Genomic DNA, 27,729 nt, shown 5'->3' with positions numbered 1-27,729 from the left:
CATGCTCATTTTAAACTCACTTCCCATGAGCTTTGCAAACTCCTCACACACAGAATCATTTGTTGTACCTAAGATGATGTCGTCAACATAAACTTGCACAGATTCCTCCCCCGTTTTTTCAGAAATGAGATGTTGCCAATTTTTCCTCTTGTAAAACCATTTTCTAGGAGAAATTTGGACAGCATTTCATACCATGTGCGAGGAGCTTGCTTCATCCCATATAAGTCCTTGTCTAATTTAAAACACATGCTCAGGATGCTCATGACATTCGAAGTCAAGAGGTTTCTTGACGAAGACTTCTTCTTTTAGAAAGCCATTCAGTAACGCACTTTTGACATCCATTTAGAACAATTTAAATTCCATATGAGAAGCAAATGCAATAAGGGTTCTGATGGCCTCCATTCGAGCAACTGGGCAAAAGTTTCATCATAGTCAATCACTTCTTCTTGATTGTACCCTTGAACTACCAGCCTTGCCTTGTTCCTTGTTGTGTTCCTAACCTCATCAAGCTTGTTTTTGAATACCCATTTGGTTCCTATAACAGTTCTATCACTAGGTCGAGGATCCAGGTGCCATGTATTGTTCCTCTCAAATTGATGGAGGTCTTTTTGCATCGCCGTAATCCAGTCATCATCTTTCAATGCTTCCTTGATATTTTTGGGCTCAATTTGAGAAAGAAAGGATGAGAAGGCAAGCGCATTTCTTGACTTTGACCTCGTTTGAATCCCTGAGTTAAGAGGATAGATCACATTTTCAAGAGGGTGTGAACTTTTGTGCTTCCAGTTAGACACCTAAATCTCATTTTGAGTGGGTCTAGGTATTTCTGAACGTGATCCTTGGTTCCGCTTCTCAGCTCAGTATGTGGGGTTCTTTGGACAACATCAACAACTCTGTTCTCAAGTTCAGTTGTTGTGATTGCGGAACCAACTTCTTACGCATCAGTTGGATATACATATACACCATCATCATTTGATTCCTTGACTTGACTCATCAGGTCAGGCTTACCATTTGCCATGTCTATGACTTCACCAGGAACAACTGATTGTTCTCCGTCTTGATCAACTTATCATGTGAATCTTTTCCAAAGATCGCATGTATGCTTTACTCAACACATTGAGTTCTCTTATTGTACACTTTGTAAGCTTTGCTTTGTGATGAATAGCCCAGAAAGATTCCTTCATCACTTTTGGCACCGAATTCTTCAAGTGCTTCCTTGCCATTGTTGAGATCAAAATATTTGCAGCCAAATGTCCTTAAATGTGTCACCTTGGGTTTCCTCCCGTTCAATAGTTTATACGGGGTTTTGTTAAGTAGAGACCTGATCATGCACTTATTCACCAAGTAGCATGTAGTGTTGATTGCTTCTGCCCAGAATGTTTTTGCAATGCCACTGTCAATCAACATTGTTCTTGCCATGTCTTCAAGAGTCCTATTTTTTTTCTCCACAACACCATTTTGTTGAGGTGTTCTTGGAGCTGAAAAATTACGAGTAATGCCATTTTCAGCACAGAATTCGTCAAATTTGGCATTGTCAAATTCTGTGTCGTGATCAGACCTTATACATACTACATTATGGCTCATCTTCACCTGGATCTTTTTCACAAATGTAGCAAATACTTGAAAGGTTTCATCCTTATTTCTAAGAAACATTGTCCATGTGAATCTGGAATAATCGTCCACTATAACAAAAATGTACTTTTTTCCTCCTCTATTTGGCACCCCCATAGGTCCACACAGATATATATGAAGGAGATCAAGCAGCCTTGAGGTACTAACTTCCTTTTGGATTTGAAGGATGATCTGACTTGTTTTTCTTTTATACATGCATCACACACCTTGTGATCCTTCAAGCTTGACTTGGGTAGGCCACACACCAGGTCCTTCTTGACCAATTTGTTGAGCAACGTAAAACTTGCATGACCCAATCTTTTGTGCCACAGTTCAGCATCATCATCAACATCGCTCAAACAACTGAGATCCCCATTTTGCAAGGACTCAAAATCAGCAACATAAATGTTTTTGTATCTTTTAGCCACAAGAACCACCTCACCAGTCACAAGATTTGTGACCGTGCATATTTTTTACACAAATTCCATTTTGTTTCCCTTGTCACAGATTTAGGAAACTATCACGACCCAAAACCCACCCGTCGTGATGATGCATATCTCAATACTAGGCAAGCCCAAAATCTCAATGAACCACAAATTCTTTTTTAAGTCTGAAAATATAATATTTTAAATACAATACATAATCCCAAAAATACTGATACGAACACTTCCCTAAACTTGGTGTCACTAACTACATGAGCATCTAATATGAATACAAGTCTGAAAAATATGGTCTATAATAGTCTGAGACCAAATACAGTAAACAAGAAAATAAAGAATGAGAGACAAGGTTTGCGAAACACGGCAGCTACCTCAAAATCTCCTGAAAATCAACCGCGTGTAAGGATCAACACCCTCTATGTCCGGGAACACCTGAATCTACACACGAAGTGCAGGGTATAGTATGAGTACAACCAACTCAGCAAGTAACAATAATAACTAAGGAACTGAAGATAATGAAGAGCTACACAGTTATAGTTCACTTTCAGTAATTCCAGCAAAGAATAGACATGCTTTCAAATCCGGCAGTTTAAGTCAAATCAATTTTAAACAGTTCAAGTTCATTTAATCCGAATATAAAATCTTTCAGAGATTTTACAATAATGACAGATAGCAACCAAGTGCAACAACAAATGCAAAGCAAGTCAACCTCTCAAGTAACAGTCACTAAACTCATCACTCGACTCTCAGCCCTCAACACTCACAATCAATGGGTACACGCGCTCACTGGGGGTGTACAGACTCCGGAGGGGTTCCTACAGCCCAAGCGCTATAATCTGCACGGACAACTCACGTGCTGCACGGACAACTCACGTGCCATAATATAGATATCTGGATTCGCACGGCTGACTCACGTGTTGCACGGCCAACTCATGTGCTATAGTATAATATAAGGATCCGCACGACCAACTCACGTGTTATAGTATAATATAAGGACCCACACGGCCAACTCACGTGCTATAGTATAATATAAGGATCTGCACGGCCAACTCACGTGATGCACGACCAACTCACGTGCTATAGTATAATAATCTCACAATCAGGCCCTCGGCCTTGCTCAGTCATAAATCTCTCCAGTCTCTCGGGCTCTCAGAAATCATGAAAATCAGCCCAAACAACAATGATATGATGCATCAATAATGAACAATAGAGACTGAGATAAAATGTGGAAGTAAAAATCGAGACTGAGTACATATAGCATTTAGCAGGTAATTCGACAAGTACGCAACCTCTGTGGGTCCCAACATTACCAACATTACCAATATATAGTCTAAACATGTTTTCTAGTCAAATTTTCAGAACACATAGAGAGCACATAGCTAACAACAAGTTATTCAACTTTAAGGTCTCACGGGACGAATCAAGTCACAATTCCCTCGGTGCACGCACACACGCCCGTCACCTGGCATGTGCGTCACCTCCAAAGTAATCACATGATACCAATTCCGGGGTTTCATACTCTCAGGACTAGATTTAAAACTGTTACTTACCTCAGAGTGTGAAATTCTTTATTCTGCTATGCCCTTGCCTCACAAATCGGCCTCTAAATGCCTCGAATCTAGTCACACTTAATTCATTTCGGTCAATAAAATTCATTAGAATTAATTCCATAAGAAAATGCTAATTTTTCATAAAAATCCGAAATTTAGCTCAAAAATTGCCTGTGGGGCCCACGTCTCGGAACTCGACAAAAGTTACAAAATCCGACAACCCATTCAATTACGAGTTTAACCATACTAATTTCACTCAAATCCGACTACGGATCGGTGTTCAACTCCCAAAAATTCATTTTATGAAATTTCTACAATTTCCCCCAAATTTCCCTCTCAAAGTACTAATCAGGTGATGAAAGCATTGATGTATTCATGTATATTAACCAAATCTGAGTTAAAATCACTTATCCTGATGAATTTCTTGAAAACCCCACCACGAAAAATCATCTCCAACCGAGCTCTCAAAGTCAAAAAATAAAATAATAACCTAAACCTCGATTATATAGCCCATTATCTGAACTCACCATGCGCGGTCCACGAAATTCCACGCGCGGCCACGCCCCAGGTTTCGCTGTCGTGAAAAAATGGTGCGGTCCGCGAAATTCTTGGGGCTGTACTGCCAGGCTTTAGTATTTTAGCCATAATATTCTCTAAAGATATCCAAATGATGACTTCTTTACTTTTCTGGAAACTAGACATGAGGGGCTACAACTTTCGTTTTTAAATCATCTCAAAAGTCCTTGTAGATCAAAAGATATAGGCTTTCGAAATCGGACCAGCGGATCTGCAGAACTTCCCGGAGCGCGGCCAAGGACAGAATTGCGCGCTCCGTGAAATTTTGAGCGCGGCCGCGAAATTTTGCGTCCCACCTTCGCCTCAGCGCCCAAAAATGCACTGTCCGCATCCCTCCTTTCCCTCAGCGCCCAAAAATGCGCGGTCCGTATCTCCGAAAGTGGCAGAACAATATTAGAGTGCCGAAATGTCCGGACTCGCTCAAAACTCATCCGGAACCTCCCGGACACAAACCATATATGCATTTCAATCATAAAACATGCTACGGATCTGTTCGCGCACTAAAAACACTGAAAAGAGGTCATCTTGACCTGATATTAACATGGACAAACTCCCAAATTTCTTAACTTTATTAATCTCTCAACCAATGACCCAAAAATACACTCAATCCCCTCGGGACCTCAACCAAATATACAAACACGTTCCATAACATAACACGGACCTACTCGAGGTCTCAAATCACATCAAATAACATCAAAACGTTGAATCGTACCTTAAATCAAAATCTATGAACTTTTAACTTTCATATTCTGTATCTTGTGCTGAAACACATCAAATCAATCCGAAATGAATTCAAATTTTGCACAAAAGTCACATTTCACATTACGGACCTATCCCAATTTCCAGAATCGGATTCCGACCTCGATATCAAAAAGTTACCCCCGGTCAAACTTTCCAAAATTTCAACTTTCGGCATTTCAAGCCTAATTCTACCATGGACCTCCAATTAATTTTTCGGACACTCTCCTAAGTCCAAAATCATCATACGGAGCTATTGGAATCATAAAAATTCACATCCGAGGTCTTTTACACGTAGGTCCATATCCGGTCAACTTTTCTAACTAAAACTTTTAATTATGAGACTAAGTGTCTCATTTCACTTCGAATTCCTTCCGAACCCGAACCAACTACCCCGACACGTCATAAAATAGCCGTAACACATAAATTGAGCACTAAGTGGGGAAATAGGGTTATAATATGTAAAATGACCGATCGGATCATTACAGAAACACTCAGTAGTCTGTACTTCAATCTGTTCACATAGTACATATTTTCAATTGAGTGAGCAAGAGACTTCCCAATCCTTCCAACTCCCAGAATGAATCCCTTTTTACCATTTCCAAAGGACACTCCTTGTAGGGCTTTGAGTGAAAGGAAATTATTTGTGCTTTCAGTCATATATTTGGAGCAACCACTATCTATGTACCATTTTTGGCTGCTTTCTTTCACTGCTCCCGGCATAAGAAAATCAAGGGTTAGATTTAGGAACCCAAACAAGTTTGGGTCCCTTGTAGTGAGGAAAAGGGTGAATCAGACTTCTTCTTGTCCAGGCAGGCAATAAACATTTTTTAGTTGAGGGACCAGGTTCCTTAGCAGTAGTTACCTTTTCAACAAACACCTTATTTTTCTGTTGGGACTGAATTCTAGCCTTACAATTTTCTTTAAAGTGACCAGTGTTGCCACAGTGAGTGCAAAACCAGTTATCAGGGACAGTAACATACTTGCTATGTGGATTGTAGGGAGTTTTTTCCCTTTGGAATCCGACTCCCTGCCTGTTCCCACCATTGCTTGTATACATGGCGGCAATTGCATTAGAGGACCAGGTCCACTTTAGAGATTTTTCAAGGTCACTTTTAACTCTGCCTAGGTCTTCTTGAAGTTGCCTATTTCTTTCAAGTTCTACACACATAATAGATTTCACAGTTTGGAGTTCATTTTCAAGCTTAATGTGTGCCTCACTTGCAACTCCTTTTCCCTTTTGGTTGATCTCATGCCTACCTCCCCTTTTTAGTTTCATAGTTGTTTCCTTTAGGTCCACGACTACTACTAATAAGTCATCTCTCTCATGTTCAACTTCTCCTAATTCCACAATTAGTGCATTTTTATCCTTTATAAGATTATGATAAGCATCAATTACAATATTTGCCAAAGATATATGTCTTTTCTGAGAGTAGGACTTCAAATTTCTTTGACTGTCCAGAAAGTTTACCTCATATTCATCATCGTCCGATTTTACCATCAGGGCAAAGATATAGTCATATTTAACTGCTTCACTCTTTACTGCCATCATGGAGCTATCACTTTGTTCATCATCCTCTCCAGATTCACTGGAGAAGTTTCCCCATGCAGCCAGAGCTTGCTTCACAACATTGTGAGCGACATCTTTTCTCTTGAATCGTTTGTTAGGAACCGGGTTCCTTTTAGTTGCTTTGTCTGTGTTATGTTTGTACTGATATTGCTTGAGGAGGGGCAACCCTTGATGAAATGTCCTGGCTTCCCACACGTATGACATAGGTCATATCCCCTTGGCTTGCTAGAGCTACCCCTTTTTGGAATACCTCCATTTCTGCGAACCATTTTCTGAAATCTCTTTGTCAAGTAAGCCATATCAGCATCCTCACCACTTGTGTCATTTTTGTATGTCTTGAGGACCAGGTTATTCTCCCTTTTGGGATCTATTCTCTCATTATCCTTGTTCTTCTTAATTTCATAAGTTTTCAGATTGACAATGAGTTCATCAATGGTCAGCTTCTGTAGATCCTTTGCCTCTGTGATAACATTTACTTTGCTTTCCCAGGATCCATGTAATACGTTGAGTATTTTTCTGACAAGAGATTTTCTTGGAATGATTTCTCCTAGAGAATGGATCTCATTGATGATAAAAGTGAAGCGAGTGTGCATTTCGTGAATGGACTCATCGTCTTTCATCCTGAATAGCTCATACTCACTGGTTAGAATATCAATCTTTGACTGTTTGACTTGAGTAGTCCTTCCGTATGCTGTTTGGAGAGCTTCCCAAATCTCCTTGGAAGATTGGTAGGCAGAAAACCAGTTGTATTTGTCTGGTGCAATACCAAAGACGAGGATCTTTTTGGCTCGGAAGTTCTTCTCTATCACTTTTTTGTCAGCATCGTTGTATTTATTCCTCGTCTTGGGAACTGACCCTTATGGCTCTCCAATGGTCTTCATAGGAACAAAAGGACCATCGCATATGACATCCCAAATATTTTAGCCTTTAGCCATGATAAAATCATGCATCCTTGTATTCCACCATCCATAGTATTGGCCATTAAATCGTGTTGGTCTGTAGGTTGATTGACCTTCTTCAAAGTTTGGTGGAGCAGCCATGAGGATCCTTTCTAGGTGTTAGCCTACTAGAAAGAACCTTCTCTGATACCAATTGATAGAAACTAAGGGTCCACCAAACTATATAGAGAACTAGGTTCTCTACCAGTTTCCACAGAATGCACGCACAGAACAGTAAGTAAATGACACAGTAGAGTTTTACGTGAAAAACTCCCAGCTCTCGGGATTAAAAACTACGACCTACCCTTGTAGGATTTCAACTTCACTACTGAGCAAACTTCATATTACAAACTGTTGTAACCTAGGAATTAACCTCTTAATCCCTCACTAACTTGTAACAACTCTATTATAAGCCCCTTTGTACTAACTTTATTACAAAGCTTACAACTCGACTATCTCTAGCCAAGACACAAACGTATGATTTATGATTTTACAAGGGTTTCCTACACAATGCTTCGAACTAAGCTAAGTAGGAATGATAAGTAAATTGTTTTGACAAAGGTGCTACATAACTAAGGACATAGGATGACTCAATGCAGGAAACTGGTCCTTCGTTATGTTGCTCTTTGTTCTTGATGCCTTGAATGTCACTTGCAAGTTGGCAATACACTTAAGAGAGAGCTTGATCGATTCTGAGTGTGCAAGTGTATTATTTTTTGCTTTGCTTCATGTTAATATTACATAAGTGACATTACTTGAATGATGCAAACATGCTTGGTACAAAGACATTCCCTATAAAGTGACTGCTCCACTGTTTGCATTGTTGCGTGTTGATAAGTAGGGATTTTGACTTCTTATTTGCACTCTTTTACTTTAGATTTAGCTAAAAAATACTTAAAGGTATTCCCGAAAACTGATAAAATGTGCTTACTTGCAGGAGCATTGGAAAAAGAGCCAAAAATGATGAAATTCACCTCAAGAAGGAGTATTTTTGGACAAGGACTAAAACTAAGCAAAAATAGTAAAGTGTGGATCGCACAATATTGAGTGCGTCCGCAGACTATGAAGGACCTCTGACAGAATGCCTTTGCAAAGTGCGGATCGTACAATTATTGTGCGGCCGTAGAAGAGAGGTTTAGAGAGATGGAGTACTGAGTCCATGAAGAAGTGCGGACCGCACTATTATGCGGCCGCAGAATTCAAGAGTGCGGCTGCATTCAGAAATGTGCGGTCCGCACAAGTCCCTCATGTCAAGCTCAAATTCAAGAGTGCTCCCGCACTCAGAAATGTGCGGTCCGCAGAATCTGAAGACGTGTGGCCGCAACCCAGAATTGTGCGGCCGCAGAAGTCCATACTGTCGAGCCCTCCGTAGGGGTAATTTTGTCCGATAATTTTAGCTGTGTATAAATATTTCTTTTTGTCAAATTTAGGTCAAGTTTTGAACTCTAGAAAGTAGATAGCCGTTTTCCCTTTACTGCTTTGGGAAACTTTATATTAGTTTATCATTTTAGCATTGGATTTTTATCCCTTTATCATCTTTTATGAGTTTAATCTTATTTTCTTCCTTAGTTTCTTCATTTTTGCCTATGAGTAGCTAAATCTCTAGATAGGGTTATGACCCAACCCTAGTGTGGGTACCTAATAGGTGTTTGATTTAGGGCTTGTTTAAGGTTGGGTGTATGATATTTATCCTAGTTGTTCCTTAAATTTAGGAATTAATGGTTGCAAACATTAATTCATGCCTAATTGACTTAGTCTATACTTGAGAAAGAGAGACTAAGTCTAGGAAAAGTTGGCTAACAAGAAATTGGGGTGAACTCAAGAAATTGATAGCCCCAATTAAATGGTTGAATCTAGAGATAGTAAGGCCCGACTTGAGCATATATCAATGGTTTTGTGAGTTTGCATATATCAACGATTTTGTGAGTTACCCATTTGGCCTTGAGAAAGCCAAATTGGGCAAAACCACTCTAACTACCGAGAGGTATCGAGTGGGTAATCACATGTTGATTGTTATATTACACCCCGACCAACGAAACATACCCTAAAGCCCACAACCCGTTAGGTAACCACCTAGGTAGAAGTCACAACCCTAGATCTTTTATTAACTTGAAAAATAACACCACCAAAAATATCATTCTATAGCTTTACATTTACAAACAATAGCATAAATTTTAGAAGTAGAAAGAAACAACCAAGTATGTGGAAGTGCATTTTAAGCACGTTATACACCTAGTCTTAGTATATACCTAATCCAATATAAGCTGTCTGAGGAATCGACCCCGACTCAAAATTGGGTAATTATAATTGCATCGACCGATTCACAATCCCAATAAGTGGTGTGAATTTGGGTGACATCAATTTTTGGCACTGTTGCCGGAGAGCTAAAAAACGGATTTAGCTATATATTTGGTTTTGTGTATGACTTGTATTCTCTTCCTTCCAAGTTACTAACCTTTTTGTGAATCGATTGTAGGAATAAAAATGGCTCTCAACCTCAAGCAAATAGGCGAGGCTGACTGCCTCATAAAATATTCTCGTACCTCCCCCACCTCCACCAAGAGCGGCTCCACACCGGGTGTTGCCAAACGAAGGATACGCAAGTGCCATAATCCCACCCCGCATTAGGGCGGGGCAACATCCAAATCACCAATGTTATGCTCACATTGCTAGAGCAACGAGGATTCTTCACCGGGGCTCCGAGTCAAAATGCATACAAACACTTGAAGGGGTTTGTGTACACTTGCTGGGGGAGTAAACAGACCAATGTCTCCGAGGATGCTCTAAGGTTGAGGCTATTTCCCTTCTCTCTACACGGGAAAGCCTTGGATTGGTTAGAAATATTGTCAAACTATTATATCCATACATGGGATGAATTGGTGAAAAAATTCATTGCCAAGTTCTTTTCATGGCTACTCTTCGAGACGAGATTCTAACATTCAAGCAAGAACCCAATGAGCCTTTGCACGAGATTTGGGAGAGGTACCGTACTATGGTGAAAGAGTGCCCGAATAATAATATGACTGAGGCTATGATTCAACAAACCTTCTATAGGGTTATCAATATTACTAATAAATGCGTGGTCAACCAACTTGCCAGTGGAAATTTCATGACAACACCATATGCCGAAGCTTGTGAGATTTTATATGAAATGGCGGATACTTCATCGGCATGGCAAAGTAGAGCTAATGTTCCTCAAGGTGATCCAAATGTGATTCACCTACACAAAGAATTGCATGGTCATGGGAAAGCAATTGCCGAGTTGACCACAACAATGAATCAATTAGACAAAGCTCAACTTCGACAAGTTCAAGGTCCTTAGCAAGTAAATGCAATGGAATGTGTCAACATGATGGTGAACAAGCGAAAACAAAATGGTCAATAAGTGCAAAACCGTGTGGAATAATTTGTGCAAGATGATAGTGGGATTGACCAAGATGAATCATACAATGAGCAAGAAGAAGATGTGCAATATGTGAACAACTACCAAGGGCAAAGAAATAACTCTCAAGTCCCGAATCAACAACAATGACGATCTCAAGGAAGTCAAGAAAATAGGAACAATCAAAACCACCAAGGCAATTAGAGTGGTGGTAACAACAATCAAGGTAATTGGAATAATCAAGGCAACCAAGGCAATTGGGGTGGCAACAATCAAGGATATTGGGGAGGCAATAACCAATGGGGTTGGAATAATAACCAAGGGAATCAGGGGTCGGGCTTTCAAAGGCCCCCGATGTATCAACAACCAAGCAACCCACCTCCTTATATGTCTCATGGTTCTAGCTCTTCCAATAATGAGATGGGACGGATTGAAAATATGTTCAAGCAAAAGATGGAGAAAAATGTTGACTCTGATGCTCAACTAGCCTCTCACAATATTTCAATTCGCAATTTGGAGGTTCAATTAGGGCAAATCTCGCAAGCTTTAAACACTCGTCCTAAGGGGGAACTACCTAGTGACACTATGGTGAATACGAAGGGTAGGAACAACACGAGACATGCCATGCCCGTAACCACATGGAGTGCAAAAGATGGGAGGCAACAACCTCAAACCGAAGAATAATTGTGGATGATGATGTAGTGATTCAAGAAGATGAAATTCCAAGAAATGTGGTTCAAGCTAATGAAGAAGTGAGAATTGGTATTGATTAAAATGTGGAGGAGACTCAAGAAAAAGTGAACCCGTCTAGGGAACACATGATTGACATACCGGAACCGGTAGTGCCAAAGGTCAAGGCACCAATGCCAAGGCCTCCTCCTCCATACCCTCAAAGGCTCGCCAAACAAAATAGCGAGAACCAATTCAAGAAGTTTATTGACATGATGAAGAGCTTATCCATTAATGTGCCATTGGTTGAGGCATTGGAACAAATGCACGGCTATGCAAATTTCATGAAGGGTTTGGTGACAAAGAAAAGATCAATGAATTGTGAGACTATCAAGATGACACATCAAGTGAGTGCTATTGTGAACTCAATGGCTCCGAAATTGGAAGATCCCGACGCTTTCACAATCCCTTGCACTATTGGAAGCGCCAACTTTGCCAAAGCTCTATGTGATCTAGGGGCGAGTATCAACTTGATGCCCTACTCGGTGTTCAAAACTTTGGGAATTGGGTAACCAAGACCCACATATATGAGGTTACAAATGGAGGATCGTACTATGAAGAGACTGTTGGGTATTATTGATGATGTGTTGGTTCGTGTTGATAAGTTCATCCTCCCGGCGGACTTTGTGATTCTTGATTGCGAAGTGGACTATGAGGTGACTATTATCTTGGGTAGACCTTTCCTTGCTACGGGGAAGGCTCTTGTTGATGTGGAAGCCGGTGAGCTCACCTTTCGGGTGGGTAATGAAAAGTGGTTTTCCATGTATGCAAATCTATGAGGCAACCGAATAGCAATGAAGTTTTTTCGTTTACGGACTTAGTGACCGAGGTGATTGTTGATGATGCTAGTGCTATGATGAATGTTGATGATACTTTAGGAGGCCGTATTGCTTAATCATGATGATGATGAGAAGGAATGCTATGTGAAATGTGTAAATGCACTACAAGGAATGGGGTCGTACACTTATGAACCTCGAAAATTGTCCTTAGATCTTGAGAACAGGAAGACTCCTCCAACAAAACCCTCAATCGAGGAGCCTCCCACTTTGGAGTTAAAGCCATTGCCTCCATATCTCAGGTATTAATTCCTTGGGCCATGTTCTACTTTACCGGTTATTCTTTCCTCTTATTTGACCAACGCACAGGTAGACTCTACTTTGGCGATGCTACAAAAGAGGAAGAAAGCTAGGATGGACATTGGCGGACATTCGGGGTATAAGCCCCGCCCTTTGCATGCATAAGATTATTTTAGAGGAGGATGCCAAACCCTATGTTGAACATCAAATAAGATTAAATGAAGCAATACAAGAGGTGGTAAAGAAGGAGATCATAAAATGGTTGGATGTCGGGGTTGTTTACCCCATTTCCGATAACTCGTGGACCTCTCTGGTGCAATGTGTCCCAAAGAAAGGGGGCATGACTATGGTCACAAATGACAAGAACGAGTTGATCCCCATAAGAACGGTGACCAGGTAAAGAGTGTGTATGGACTATCGGAAGCTCAACAAAGTCACTCGGAAAGATCATTTCCCACTCCTATTCCTTGATCAAATGCTTGATGGGTTGGCCGGCCGAGCTTTCTACTGTTTCCTTGATATATATTTCGGCTACAATCAAATTCTTATTGCTTCGGAGGACCAAAAGAAGACTACTTTCACTTGTCCTTATGGTACTTTCGCATTCTCGCGAATGGCATTTGGGTTATGCAATGCACCAATGACTTTTCAACGGTGTATGATGGCTATCTTTACCGACATGGTGGAGGATTCTCTTGAGGTCTTCATGTATGACTTTTCTGTGGTCGAAAATTCTTTTGATGATTGCTTGGACAAATTGGATAAAGTATTGGCAAGATGTGGGGAGACAAACTTGGTTTTGAATTGGGAGAAATGCCACTTCCTGGTCGAGGAAGGAATTGTCCTCAGCCACAAAATTTCAAAGCATAGTATTGAGGTTGACAAGGCCAAAATATAGGTGATCTCTAAACTCTCACCCCTACATCCGTGAAGGGAGTGAGGAGCTTCTTGGGTCATGCGGGGTTCTATCGCCGATTCATCAAGGATTTTTCCAAAGTGGTGAACCCCTTGTGTAAACTATTGGAGAAGGATGCCAAGTTCTATTTCAATGAGGAGTGCATGAAGGCATTCGAATTGCTCAAGTTCAAATTGACTACTACTCCTATTATCACCGCACCTGATTGGAGCTTGCCTTTCGAGCTCATGTGTGATGCAAGTGATGTGGCGGTTGGAGCAGTTTTGGGGCAACGTATCAAAAAAATCTTCCATCCTGTCTATTATGCTAGCAAGACCATGAATGATGCCCAAGTCAACTACACAACGACCAAAAAAGAGCTACTTGTTATTGTCTTTGCTATGGAGAAGTTCCGCCCATACTTGATGGGTACAAAGGTGATTGTCCACACCGATCATGCGGCGCTTCGGTAATTAATAAGCAAAAAGGATTCAAAGGCAAGGTTAATGTGGTGGGTGCTTCTATTGCAATAGTTTTATCTAGAGATTCAAGACCGCAAGGGTAGTAAAAACCATGTGGCGGACCACTTGTCTCATTTGGAGGAGGAGGGGAGGCCACATGGAGACCTTGAGATAAATGATTCCTTCCCCGACGAGCAACTTCTAGCCATTTCAATGATCGGGATGCCATGGTTCGACGACTTAGCAAATTATCTTGTGAGTGGTATTGTACCGAATGAGTTCTCTTCAAACCAAAGGAAGAAGCTCAAACAGGATTGCCTTGACTATTTTTGGGATGAGTCGTATCTCTTCCAGATTTGTACCGATAGTGTGATTCGATGATGTGTATCGGAAGAAAAATAAGTGGAAATTCTTGAGGCTTGCCACTCTTCACCATATGGTGGTCACCATGGTAGAGCTAGAATGGTAACAAAAGTGTTGAGTTGTGGATTCTATTGGCCTGCTCTTTACAAGGATGCTAGCAATATCGTCAAGCGTTGTGATGAATGTCAAAGGGCCGGTGGGATTTCTAAGAACAATGAGATGCCCCTCACCACCATCTTGGAGTTTGACATCTTTGATATGTGGGGCATTGATTTTATGGGTCCGTTCGTGAGCTCTTGTGGGAGAACTTACATTTTGGTAGCTGTGGATTATGTATCAAAGTGGGTTGAAACAGTGGCTTTACCCAACAATGAAGCTTGAAGTGTGGTGTCATTTTAAAAAAAGAACATCTTCACAAGATTCGGTACTCCAAGGTCCATTATTAGTGATGGAGGATCGCACTTTTGCAACAAAGCTTTTGATACCTTACTCACCAAGAATGGTGTCACTCACAAAGTCTTGACCCCCTATCATCCTCAAGCAAGCGGGCAAGTGGAAGTCTCCAACCGGGAGATCAAGAGTATTTTGTCAAAGACAGTAAATGCCAACCTGACGGATTGGTCAAAGAAACTTGATGATGCTCTTTGAGCTTATAGGACGGCTTACAAAACACCGATTGGTATGTCTCCATACCGATTAGTGTTCGAGAAAGCTTGTCACCTGCTCGTAGAACTTGAGCACAAGGCTATGTGGGCATTGAAGAAGCTTAATCTTGAATGGGATGTCGTCGCCAATTTAAGGGTAGCACAATTGAATAAGCTTGAAAAATTCCGATACCATGCTTATACAAGTTCGTCCTTATATAAGGACAAAATGAAGTACCTCCATGGAAAGTATATCCGGAACAAGGAGTTCAAAGAAGGTGATCTTGTGTTATTGTTCAATTCTCGGTTACGAATGTTCCCGGAAAGTTGAAGTCTAAGTAGAGTGGTATGTTTGAGGTTGTGAATGTGACACCCTTTGGTGTATTAGATTTGAAGAACAAAAATGATGAAGTGTTTAGAGTCAATGGTCACCGGGGTAAAGCATTATCTTGGCAAGTGATTGATGGTAATCTTCGTCGTGCCGCGACGTTAAATCAAGCGCTTCTTGGGAGGCAACCCATGTTTTTCCATTTTGTTATTTTCTTCTTTAGATAGATTTTGTATTGAACTAACTGGTTTTGAAGTGAATTGCATGAATGAGTGTGCATTGCGTGTATTGTATTCGAAAAAAATTGGCCAAGTGTTGAAAAAGGAGGACCGCACAATTTTGTATGCCACAACAGAGAAGAATCTGCGGCTGCACAACTGGAGACCCAAAAAAAATCCAACTCTCTGAAGTTTTTGAAGTGCAGAGAAAAGGCCATTCTGCGGCCGCACACAAAATTGTGCGAACCGCACAAATTTCTGCGGCCGCACTCACTTTTGTGCGAACTGCAAAACTTCGACAAGGTTCAGGTAAAGAGTGCGGACCGCACTCAAAATTGTGCGGCCGCACTCAGCTTCAATTTTGACTGACTTTGGTCAACCTATAAAAAAGACCTCATTGCACTATTCACAACTTTACACACTCTGAACTTTTCAGACCTAAGCAAGCACAGTGCACAAAAGTACCTCACAATCCAATTTCATTTCATCAGTGTAGATTCTTACCTGCATCCTTCATCACTGGTATGTTCAATTCATGTTTAGATTTTTTAATTTTTTTTTTAGTTTTTGTTCTTAATTAGTATAGTTATTTTTAGGCCTAAAATGTCAAATGTTCTTCATGTGTGCTTGAATGTGGGTAAGTTCATGTGTGCTCATTGGGGAAGCGGTAGATCATTCATCGTGTTTAATTTGCAAATACCATGTTTAAATTGTGCAAAAAAATTGCAAAACCTAAGTTAGTGCCGTTTTATTTTTGATTGTGCGGCCGCACACAAAATTGTGCGGTCCGCAGATCTAGTTAGGGCAAAATGTGATACATGAAAAGTGTAGTCCGCACTTAGAATTGTGCGGTCCGCAGAAAAATTGTGCGATCCGCGGAAAACTGTGTGCGACATCACTTTGGAACTTCAGAGAACCAGTAGTCTGAACCTAGTTTTGTGCGGCCGCACTCAAAATTGTGCGGTCCGCATAAATATTGTGCGGTCTTCGAAAAAATATGTGCGACCGCACTTAGGAACTTCAGAGAACTAGTAGTCTGAACCTGGCTTTGTGCAGCCGCACTCAAAATTTTGCGGTCCGCACTTCAGCATGTGCGACCACACTTTTAAATTGTGCGGTCTGTACAAGGCAGTCTGCGACCGCACTCAATATTCTGCGGTCTGCACTGTCTCTTTTGTACACTAATTTCCTCCAACTATTAACATGCTTTTGAACTTAAACTGACTTATATGCTTCGTATTACAGACAATGGTTCGATCACGAGGCAGAGGTGGTACATCTAAAGGGAGGGGTGAACACTCCCGAGGTCGAGGAAATGGCACTCAACCTCTGGGAGTGCAATGAAAAGCAATAGCCAAAAAGCCGGCCACTGGGAGAGGTAGGTCCACAGAGCCCTCAGAATCAAGATCGTATGTCCCATCTAGGGAAGCCTCTGAGGGTCACTCAGTGGAGGTACAGCCTGAGGCCCAGTCCCAACCACCATAATTCACTGGGAGATACCAACTGCGCAACGAACCCTCCACCACAACAAGTTCTTCTGAGGGTTCCGATATCGGTAGCCATGGTTTAGAGCCTTCCTCTACACACACTCCCTCTGTGCCGGTTGCAGTAGATGATGATGATGATGTTCCTGATGATGGTAGGGGAGGTGACACTAGAGTGGGCGGCCTAGGGAGTTCGAAGAAAAAGGAAACATGGGAAGATAGGTTCGTGAGTTTGACTGCCTTCATAATGTTTAGAGAGTGGTGGCCTCAGAGATAGATCACACTCGAGCGATAATTCTTGCTGAAGGAATTGGATAAATACAACCCAAATGTCCTTAAGCAGTTCAGAGAGCGCAAGGGGTGGATGTGTTTCACCAAGAGTGTTATGTATACCAAAGAGCACTTGGTACGGGAGTTTTATGCCAATGTGGAACACATCGAGAAGGGTACCAAAGTGACCAAAGTGAGAAATTTGAAACTCAGATTCGACCCAAGCACTTTGAACACTTACATGGGATTCGAGGAGGTAGAGGCAATCCAGTACTTGGAGAAGCTTGCTATGGGTGATGAAACTCGCCCTTGGTTAGCAGAGATTTTGGCTCCTCCACGACCACCACCATCGTGGATCACAGCAGGGGTTCCCATTGCATGGGCCACCCTCAACTTTGAAGCAAAGAGGTGGAAAAGTTTTGTGTGCAGCCGTATTGACCCAAACTGGAATGAGAACAATCTTATGATTCCCCGAGCAATTTTGGTGGCATCTATCATGGTCGGGTACCCAATCAATGTGGGTGCCATCATGTCAGCCAATATATCAGTGGTTGTCTGGAAAGGTGAAAGCTCTTACCTATATCCCAACACCCTCACAGAATATCTCACAGATGCAAAGGTGGAGCAGAGGAGTTTTGATACAAAAGTGCGGTCCAAGAAGCCTTTTTCATGGTACTCCTTGCAAGGTCCGGGAAACCCAAAGTTCAAGGGTAAGGCAACTGCCACCGTTGGCCAGTCTGATGAGCCATCGATGGTGGTTACAAATTCTACTGCTGAGCCATCTACAGCTCCCATGCCTTCCACAACGGCTGGTCCTTCCACCGAGACAGCTTCCATGCCACCACCCCCATCTTCTAGACCATCATCATCAGTACCAGTGACTGCCTCATCCACATATCCACTCGCTGCTCTGTGAGTCTCCCAGACATTGGCGAGTCTCAACAACTAGATGCAGACAACTACTTCAAAGCTGTCTGACATATCCAGTATTGTTGCAACATAGTCTTCTACAGCAGCAGCACCACAGGTTCCTCTCTCAGTGGAGGAAACATTAAAGAAGATCCTAGAGAACCAGAAGACAATTATGGGTACACTGGTGGCACATGTGGGAGCTATTGAGGAGCTGGGCAAACAGGTGAAGAGGATGAGAAAATCCGAGGCCTCGAAGAAATCAGTGGAGAGATTGAGAAAGGAAGTGGCAAAGATTGCAACAGCTGGTGATTTACCATTTGACCTACTAATGGAGACAGATCCATCAGTATCAACATCACCAGCAACACCATCAATAGAGGCACCAGCTAGCCAGTCTGACGAGCCAGACCTTGTTGTCCATATTGCCGAGGAGGTGCTTTAGATGTCCACCAACCCCGTTGTTCCTCGAGCAGAGGATGATGAGATCCAGTTGTAGGAGTCCGAGGGTGGTGATGCTGCCATGCACCCTGAGACCACATAGGGAGTTTTATTTACTCTCTACCCTCCCTTTATTTTGATTTTGCTAAGCATTGGGGACAATGCTTATTTTTATTCAGGGGGGTGGTCTATTTTGGTTGGTTTGATTTGATGACATTGACAATGACATTGGTTGGTTTATTTTTTCTTTCATTATGTATATATTCCTCCCTCTCTTTTGATGTATATATTTTATTCCCCTCGGTTTGTATATTCATTTGTCTTACTTTCAGTAGCTTATTTCATAGCTTCTTTATTTTGTTTTCTTAGTAGTCTAGCTTCTTATTTATGTTAATAGCTTCTTTTTTGATTCAGTATCTTCTTTTTATGTTTAAGTGAGCAATAAGCCTTTGTTTTTCTTAATGCCACGGTTCTTTCCAAAGGTGGGTTCTGTGTGAACCGGGTGGCTCTTCCCAACGATGGATGGCGTGAGAACCTTCTTAAGGGATTGAGTCTGTTTTTTATGTTTAGGTAGAAACAGTAGTGTTAATGAATAAAAAAGGGTCAAGCATGCTTCACTTGGTACCAACACACTTAACTACACGCTTATGGTTAAAAACAAGCTTTTGGAAAGAAATGGATCTAGTCAGTGACCTTGTGACTCTTGTATTGACTTAGGCAATTATCAGGTGGTTTAGTTGAACCATTAACAATCTTCAATCTTGAATACGGTTGTTGTGGGCCCTCGACTCTATCCTCTTTAACAATCCGGTTGTGTGAGAGGTGAGATATTTTGTTACAAGTCCAAGTACCTGTGCGAATGGTCTAGAACTTGCCCCGAATGTGTTTCTAGGCGAAATTCTAAATTTTCTTGGATTGAGAAGTGATTGTAGGCTCTCATTGACCCGTTATGAAACCTTCCATGGCCCACTAATGATGCTATTCTTAGTCAACCTTTTTGAGCCTAAAGCCTTTTTTTTCATTCGATAACCATGTTACAAGCCTTTACACATTTTATAGTGACCTTCTATTGGCACCCGAGCTTTCCTTAGCACTCATGAGAAACAAATGGCGAAAACATAAGTTTGGGGGAGAGATGAGGAGTTTGAAAGTGGTATCAAGGAACAAGAAGAGAGAAGAAATGAAAAAAAGGAAAGGCAAAGAAAAAGAAAGAAAGAACAAAAGAAAAGCACAAAAAGAAAGTAAATAATTTGAAGGGTTGAAATGATTCAAAAGAAAGCAAAAATGCAAAGCATGGAGAAAACAAAGAAGGATAATATGAATATCATGATCAAGAAAGAATGATGTCAAGTCTCTCTATTTTCTCTAAGGAAAAAGAAAATTACTCAAAGAGTCGGCAGAGTATGAGCCAAAAAGAGAAAATGGAGTGCTACAGGAAAGATGAACCCGTTCCATTCCAACATTTCCCTCCTTAGTTCAAAAGCCTTCATTACATGCCGAAAAATCCCTACGTGATTTCAAGATGAGTAAGCTTACATTAGTGGTGATCTACATGTGGGGCAAACATATGGTACTTAGAGCCGTACTTGTGACATTCTTTTGAGAGCAATGAGCGAACCTTTCATGAATCATTGAATTGAGTGCTATGTTCTTGAGTGATATGAGCTTACAGAGAGTATAAGAGGAGGAGTTTGGGATCCACAGTGATCTACATGAAAGTGCGAACTTTCTTGATGAGTAAAGTCAACTTTTGATGCTCAAGTGTCACATTAGAGCTATTTGTGCTTTAACATTCAAAACCATGCCTTGTTGATAATTCATGAGTGTGTGGATAATTGTTGGTCTCAATTGATGTGTGTTTGATGCAACTTAGGCCAGCTGAAATAGCTTTTTTCTTGTGGAGGTGGGAATTACCTTATTTGCTTGAGGACAAGCAAAAGCTTAAGTTTGGGGGAGTTGATAAGTAGAGATTTTAACTACTTATTTGCACTCTTTTACTTTAGTTTTAGTTAAAAAAATACTTAAAGGTATTCCCGAAAACTGATAAAATGTACTTACTTGCAGGAGCATTAGAAAAAGTGCCAAAACGATGAAATTCAACTCAAGAAGGAGTATTTTTGGACAAGGACTAAAACCAAGCAAAAAGAGTAAAGTGCGGACCAGACAATATTGAGTGCGGCCACAGACTATGAAGGACCTCTGACAGAATGCCTTTGCAAAGTGCGGACTGCATAATTATTGTGCGGCCGCAGAAGAGAGGTTCAGAGAGATGGAGTTCTGAGTCCATGAAGAAGTGTAGACCATACTATTATTGTGCGGCCGCAGAATTCAAGAGTGCGGTTGCACTTAGAAATATGCGGTCCGCAGAAATCCCTCATACGAAGCTCAAATTCAAGAGTGCGCCCGCACTCAGAAATGTGCGGTCCACATAATCTGAAGACTTGCGGCCGCAACCCAGAATTGTGCGGCCGCATAAGTCCATCATGTCAAGCCCAACTTCAAAGTGAAGACCGTACACAGAATTGTGCGGCGTCAGAACCTCTGCATGGGCAATTTTGTCTGATAATTTCAGCTGTGTATTAATAGTTCTTTTTGTCAAATTTAGGTCAATTTTTGAACTCCAGAAAGTAGATAGTTGTTTTTCCTTTACTACTTTGGGAAACTTTGTATTAGTTTATCATTTTAACATTGGATTTTTATCCCTTTATTATTTATTATGAGTTTAATCTTATTTTCTTCCTTAGTTTCTTCATTTTTGCCTATGAGTAGCTAAATCTCTAGCTAAAGTTTTGACCCAAACCTAGTATGGGTACCTAATGGGTGTTTGATTTAAGACTTGTTTAAGGTTGGGTGTATGATATTTAGCCTAGTTCTTGCTTGAATTTAGGAATTAATGGTTGCAAACATTGATTTATGCCTAATTGACTTAGTCTCTACTTGAGAAAGAGAGACTAAATCTAGGAAAACTTGGCTAACAAGAAATTGGGGTGAACTCAAGAAATTGATAGCCCCAGTTAAAGGGTTGAATCTAGAGATAGTAAGACCCGACTTGAGCATATATCAACAGTTTTGTGAACTACACATTTGGACTTGAGAAAGTCAAATTGGGCAAAATCATTCTAACTACCGAAAGGTATCGAGTGAGTAATCGCGTGTTGATTGGTATATTACACCCCGACCAACGAAACATGCCCTAAATCCCATAACCCGTTAGGTAACCACCTAGGTGGAAGTCACAACCCTAGATCTTTTATAAACTTGAAAAACAACAACACCAAAAATATCATTCTATAGCTTTACATTTACAAACAATAGCATAAATTTTAGAAGTAGAAAGAAACAACCAAGTATGTGGAAGTGCATTTTAGGCACGTCATACACTTAGTCTAAGTATATACCTAATCCAATATAAGCTCTCTGAGGAATCGACCCCGACTCAAAGTTGGGTAATTATAATTGCATCGACCGCTTCACAATCCTAATCAGTGGTGTGAATTTAGACGACATCAGCGTGTGTGCAGAGGAACAATTGCAGTCACTTTACAGCTGTGGGGAGTTATTGTTACTGTCAGCAAGGGAACTGATGTCGATCTTTTCCCTCTGGTGTTTCTTGGACTCTGAAAGTTGGAGCATGTCCCATATTTGAAACTTGTTGATCTTTGAGTACTCAGAGGATGTGGAACAAGTTTCCCATATGGTTCTTAACATTAAGTTTGTCAGATCATCAAAACATAGCATGACACATAACTTATCAGACTCTAACATTCAAATAGTGTACTATAGCAGTAAAATTTAGTGGTGACCATAGCAGTTGAATACTCACTCCTACTATAAGAAATCAATACTCTTCCAAGTTTGTTTACAAATGAGTGAAACATTGATTAATTAAACCCCCCATTTTTACCAATCAAGAATAGATCAGCTAGTTGAAAATGATAGTGGTCATAAATTTGAATTGTTGTGTACTTGTGTTGCCTTGTTCGCCGTGGCGGATCAAATTTAGACGTTGCAAGTTCTAAATTGAGAGAGTGAATTCTGAAATGTATATACAATCAATTAACAATAGACTGTCACTATACAAAATAGATTGCCACTATACAAAAATATACAAAATAAACTGTCATTGTACAATTTATATGCAATAGACTGTCATTATATAAAAATATACTAAATAGTCTGTTATTATGCAGAATATATACAAAATAGACCTATCTATTACTATTATTTTTAGCACATATATATAGAATTAGACCTCAAATCAGAGGATTCTACACAACTCATGATTGGATCCGCCACTGCTATTCTATAGTTGAACTACCAAGAAAAATTCTTGGTCTTTGCCTTAAAAACTCTTGATTGTATGCTTTATTTAAACTTCTTTAACTCATTAGCTACTAAGAATTATGCAAGGGAATAGTGATATGATCAGTATAGCATGGGGTACATCCTTATCCTCGGAAATGCTAACCAAGCTATCAAATCAAAATCATGGTCAAATGTTTGTTATAAAACAAGATTTTGGAATATTGCATTGATAAGTTCTGTCCTATGCTTTTTGTTTGTCAATGGATAGTAAAGGTGTTACTCCATTTAGGTTGTCCCCAACCCATTCCCCAACAAAGAAATCATGATCTCTGTGGCCCCTTTTAAAAGAGCAAATTCTGGAGTGTAAAAGCATATTCTTCTTCTATTTATAATTAAGAAGCTCATTTACTGGTTCTTTAATCACTTTATCTTGCTTTTGCTTCTTTATTTTAGATTTTCTAATCTTCGAAAACAAAGTTTAGAACAAAAATCATGTAATGGGGGTCCAGAAATCATTTGCATTATAAAGAATGTGAAGAATGTTTCTAAAAGAATTAACAATCTTGAAATATGGACTGCAAATGTAGGGACCAGTACTAAATTTTGAATAAAGAAGACATATTCAAATCACAAACATGTAGGTAATGAAATAATATTCAATGTAGACCATACATTATGAAAATGGCTTCAATTTCAACATTCTTTCCTTTACAGATCTCTTCTTCTTTTTTCCCTTTTCCTTTTCTTGTATTGTGCCACTCACATTACACAAGGATTATCAGAAATTCAAACAAAGGGAAAGAACAACAAAAGAATTGCTTTTACAGACACTAATAGGATTAACAATTTAAAGACTTTGATTGTATTAGTCCTCCTCAGATAGTGTCTGCTTCAAACAGTCAATATTGCAATATGCTACTGATCTCATCATATCTCCAAACCTGCAATTATTCAAAATCAATAGTCAAAATACAGCATGATGATATTGCTAATCATATTGTAACACAATAAGTTAAAAAGTGTTTACGGTGTAAATTTTTTTTATACAATCAGATCACCTAAAAGATTACTGCGGATAATCATCTATAATAAGTGGGATCAGTTAACATGAAAAATAAGGCAGGTCAATTGCTACAACATGTTAACAAATATGTTGCTCGGAACCTCAAAAATTGCCACTGCACCTGTGTCGGATCCTCCAAAGATGAATAATTTTTGGAGGATCCAAAACACACCCCATGATATTTTTGAAGGATTCAAGTAATATCTGTTAAAATACGTTGATAGTGTAAAAATTCTTTACCGGTCGATGCTGTTCCTCCCTCTCTCAGCTAGATCAGTGCTAATTCTTGCTTTGCCAAAGTAATCCATGCTTTTTCTTGGTTTTTCCCTCTTGTCAACACTAATTCTTGGCTTTAGTACTCTTTTGTCTGTGCTAGGCCTTATTGCTATGATCTGTTTCTGTTCAGTACTGATTCTTGACTTCTCTACCTCTTCAATACTTGGTCTGCACTTAATTTCATTTGTAATATCAAGAGTATAATTTAAGTCAATTATACTTTCCTCAATAGTTTGGCAATCTGATTGTCTTTCCACTGAAGTTATGAACTTCTTGAGATGAGTAAAGAACTGAGGAAAGACTTGTAAGTCACAGTGATTTCCTCCATTTACCCATAAGGGTTCATACTTCATTTTACTGAGCTCCCAAAGCTTTTTACCATGTGAAATATCAACAACTTCATCTTCTGTTCCCTGCAATGGTATGTATCTTCTAAGAATTTATTATATGCAAATACAAAATAAATGGGAGACAGTCAACAAAATCTTATCCATTATTTAGTATAAGCCTGAAGGGAGCATCCGCGTAGGTGGTAAAGTTGTTATCATTTGACCAAGAGGTCACGTGTTCGAGCGGTGGAAGCAGCCTCTTGTAGAAATGCAGTTATTCATGAATTAGTCATAAGTCTGAAGGGGAGCCTTATCGTAAGTGATAAATTGCTACCATGTGACCAGGATGTCACAAGTTCGAGTCGTGGAAACAGTTTCATGCAGGGTAAGACTGCGTACAATAGACCCTTGTGGTACGACCCTTCCCCGAACCCCGTACATAACGAGAGTTTAGTACACCGCACTGCCTTTTTTTTTAGTCATAACTCTTAAGCCTACTTAATCCCACTAAATATTGTGTGCCAGCTGATTAAGATGTTTAAACTAATTATTATTCTAAAAACTAATCAAAGTCTGTGTGCCTAAGGCATGCCACAAAAACCAGAATAATTGATAGTCCATCCGTCTATCTGTCTTCTAAAGTTTTTTTAAATCGTCAAATATTCTAAAATTTCACAGTATCAAAACGACTAATATTTGGAACCGAAAATAAAAAAAAGTTTGCACTAAGCTTTTGCTATGCGCGGATCTAAGGAAAGACAGAATCACAAGGGTCTATTGTACACAATGTTACCCTGTATTTTTGCAGTAACTTTACCGGTTACGCCAAGACTCCCCGAAAATAGTAATTCTATTATACTAGTTGAGTGTTTGGAAACTTACGTGAATCACAAGAATGGGACAACTGACATATGGGATTTTGTCAATATTCTGCAGAAAACAGAGAGAGAAAAAAACTGTTACTTTAACACATAAATTAGGAAATTTAAATAAATCTTGAACTGAATTTGACTAACCTTGTATATGTCAAGCCAAAGAGAATACTTTATACGGTACATAACTCGAAGTCCAGAAAGTATTGCACTTTGCAGAATTACAGCCTTAATTTGAGGCAATTTTGTGGCCAATTCAAGAGTTGGACCACTTCCAATTGATTGTCCATATAATATAATGTCTTCCTCCTTTACTTCATAAATCTCTTTTAAACATTTGTATGCAGCTTCTATATCAGCATATGTATTTTGCTCACTTGGCTAGGTATACAAAAGCAAACACCAAATAAATAAATAAATTAGCAGTATAAATGAATTATTACAACCCATCTAAAAGATAAATACGAGTAACTTTTACAATAAGTGAAACTAGTTAACTCGAAAATAATATAAACAACCTGCGACAACAAGTAAAATTACGCTCTTTATGCTATCAACAAATAACAAACACAGTATAATCCCACAAATATGGTCTGGGGAGGGCAGTGTGTACGAAACCTTACCCTTACCTTGTGAAGGTAGAAAGACTATTTCTGAGAGACCTTCGGCTCACTAAAAACATAGTGAAAACATTGTAGAAAAGAAAACAATAGTGTATAACCATGAAAAAGAAACAGTAACACGAAACAATACCAACAAAAGCAAAATAACAAGAAAATTAAAGTAAAAAGACAACAAGTATAAGAAATTAAATTACTTATCATTGTATATAAATTAAATCCGTCCAAGAATTAGTTAACCTCCCAAAGAAAATAAAAAGTGAAAGGAATGGAGTGATTGAATCATATGTTTCATTGACATAAACGTGATTACCACTAATCAAACTTAGTGTTAATATATTATAGTGGCTAAGTCTGGTTGTAAAGTTCAAAATGTAGTTTGATTTATTATACTTCCAGCTCATAAAATAAGGCATAACATGTACAAAAATGAAAATGCTTACCTCTCCATTAGACCTTCCATATCCAGCATAATCATATCTGCAAAAATCAATACATTCAGCTTAAAGATGAATCAAGAAAATAACTAAAAAGACCAGAGGAATTAACAAGAATGTGATCTAATTACCCCATGATATTAATGCGTAATCGAACGCTAAGTTCGACGAAAAACTGGAACATTTGGCCAATATCAGCAGCATTACCATGAGAATAAAGAAGTGTCAAAGTTGCAGCTTTGTTTCTTACAAAAACTGCAAAAATATAGTGACCTCTCTTTGTTTGCAGAATTGAAACTTCACCCTTTTCACTTTGAGGAACACCTAAGAGTTTTAGCTTTTGTGTTTGCTCATCTAAGTCAACTTGATATGATGGCTCTGGTGGGAAAAATGCTAGCTTTGCTGCAATTGTTGAAGCTGCGCCACCCATTTTTACAAGATTTTCTAAGTCTTTTTTGTTCATATAATGAAGAAAAGAACAATAGATATTATGTTGAAAGGATTTTCAAGAACATATATGGATCATTTTGGAATTTGATATATTTGTTCTTGTCATGTTATAAGGGGAAATTGGCTGGTTTTTGCAGACTAGAATGTCAAATGGAGAAGTGGACTAAAGAGCAGAGATGTCCTTAAAAAGACACTACCTTTAAAAGTGTGCTAAACAAAAACATAATAACACTAATAAAATGGTTAAAGCTACTTTGATGAAAATCTCAAATTAATTTAAGTGGATTAGTTTTGAGGACTTGTGATAAAGTGGTTGTATGTTTGATTCTCACCAGAAATATTAGTTTAAATCAGAACTTTTCAAATCTGCAAGTTTTTTATATTCTTTTTGAGTTATCAATAACTAAAAAATTTAAGTATATAAGGGTATATCCTAACAGTCGATAAAGTGAATGTAATCGTGAAAAATTAGGTTCGAATCCAAGCGCAGACACAAAAATGTGAGACGATTTCTTCCATATAGGGGTGTTCATAAGAACTCGAAAAATCGAACCAAACTGACTAAAATCGATACTTTTTCGGTTTGGTTTGATTTTGGTTTCCAATTTTAAAAACCGACCAAATTTGGTTTGGTTTTGGTTTTTAATCAATAAATAACCGGAAAAAATTGAACCACACCGAATATAGAAGTAACTATTTAAAATTTATTATTATACCTATATATACGTGTATTTTTATACAAAGTTTCTAAAATTTT

At 39.4% G+C, this 27,729-nt stretch overlaps 2 protein-coding genes across 2 annotated transcripts; both read right to left on the bottom strand.

The window, feature by feature from the left end:
- Positions 1-1,101: 1,101 nt before the first annotated feature.
- Positions 1,102-7,464, bottom strand: LOC142178021 (uncharacterized). The gene is made up of 7 exons (XM_075247338.1): positions 7,446-7,464; positions 6,733-7,338; positions 5,738-6,607; positions 5,421-5,622; positions 1,836-1,971; positions 1,488-1,587; positions 1,102-1,364 (listed from the first exon to the last, which is right to left on the bottom strand). Exons 1-7 carry the CDS (start codon positions 7,462-7,464, stop codon positions 1,102-1,104), a joined length of 2,196 nt encoding a protein of 731 aa, XP_075103439.1.
- A 16,082-nt stretch (positions 7,465-23,546) lies between these two features.
- LOC107784814 (uncharacterized) lies at positions 23,547-27,117 on the bottom strand. The gene is made up of 6 exons (XM_016605996.2): positions 26,654-27,117; positions 26,529-26,565; positions 25,610-25,846; positions 25,476-25,523; positions 24,229-24,677; positions 23,547-23,866 (listed from the first exon to the last, which is right to left on the bottom strand). The coding sequence occupies exons 1-6, from the start codon at positions 26,983-26,985 to the stop codon at positions 23,791-23,793; spliced, it is 1,179 nt and encodes a 392-aa protein (XP_016461482.1). The 5' UTR covers positions 26,986-27,117; the 3' UTR covers positions 23,547-23,790.
- Between the last annotated feature and the right edge of the window lie 612 nt (positions 27,118-27,729).

Source organism: Nicotiana tabacum, chromosome 24, assembly GCF_000715075.1.
Source record: "Nicotiana tabacum cultivar K326 chromosome 24, ASM71507v2, whole genome shotgun sequence".
Classification (NCBI taxonomy): domain Eukaryota; kingdom Viridiplantae; phylum Streptophyta; class Magnoliopsida; order Solanales; family Solanaceae; genus Nicotiana; species Nicotiana tabacum.
Note: the sequence above shows the minus strand (reverse complement) of the source record. Positions and strands in the feature narration are given on the sequence as shown.

Bases quoted from the DNA above. Each gene is read 5' to 3' on its own strand.
- LOC142178021 (XM_075247338.1), bottom strand. The intron at 6,608-6,732 runs GTATTCCAAAAA...AACATAACACAG, and splicing joins AATGGTTCGCAGAAATGGAG to ACAAAGCAACTAAAAGGAAC. The intron at 1,588-1,835 runs GTGTGTGATGCA...AAAAAGATCCAG, and splicing joins CAAGCTTGAAGGATCACAAG to GTGAAGATGAGCCATAATGT.
- LOC107784814 (XM_016605996.2), bottom strand. From the start codon at position 26,985: ATGAACAAAAAAGACTTAGAAAATCTTGTAAAAATGGGTGGCGCAGCT. The intron at 25,524-25,609 runs GTTAGTCAAATT...TGTTTTCTGCAG, and splicing joins TTTGGCTTGACATATACAAG to AATATTGACAAAATCCCATA. The intron at 24,678-25,475 runs GTAAGTTTCCAA...ATACCATTGCAG, and splicing joins GTCCCATTCTTGTGATTCAC to GGAACAGAAGATGAAGTTGT.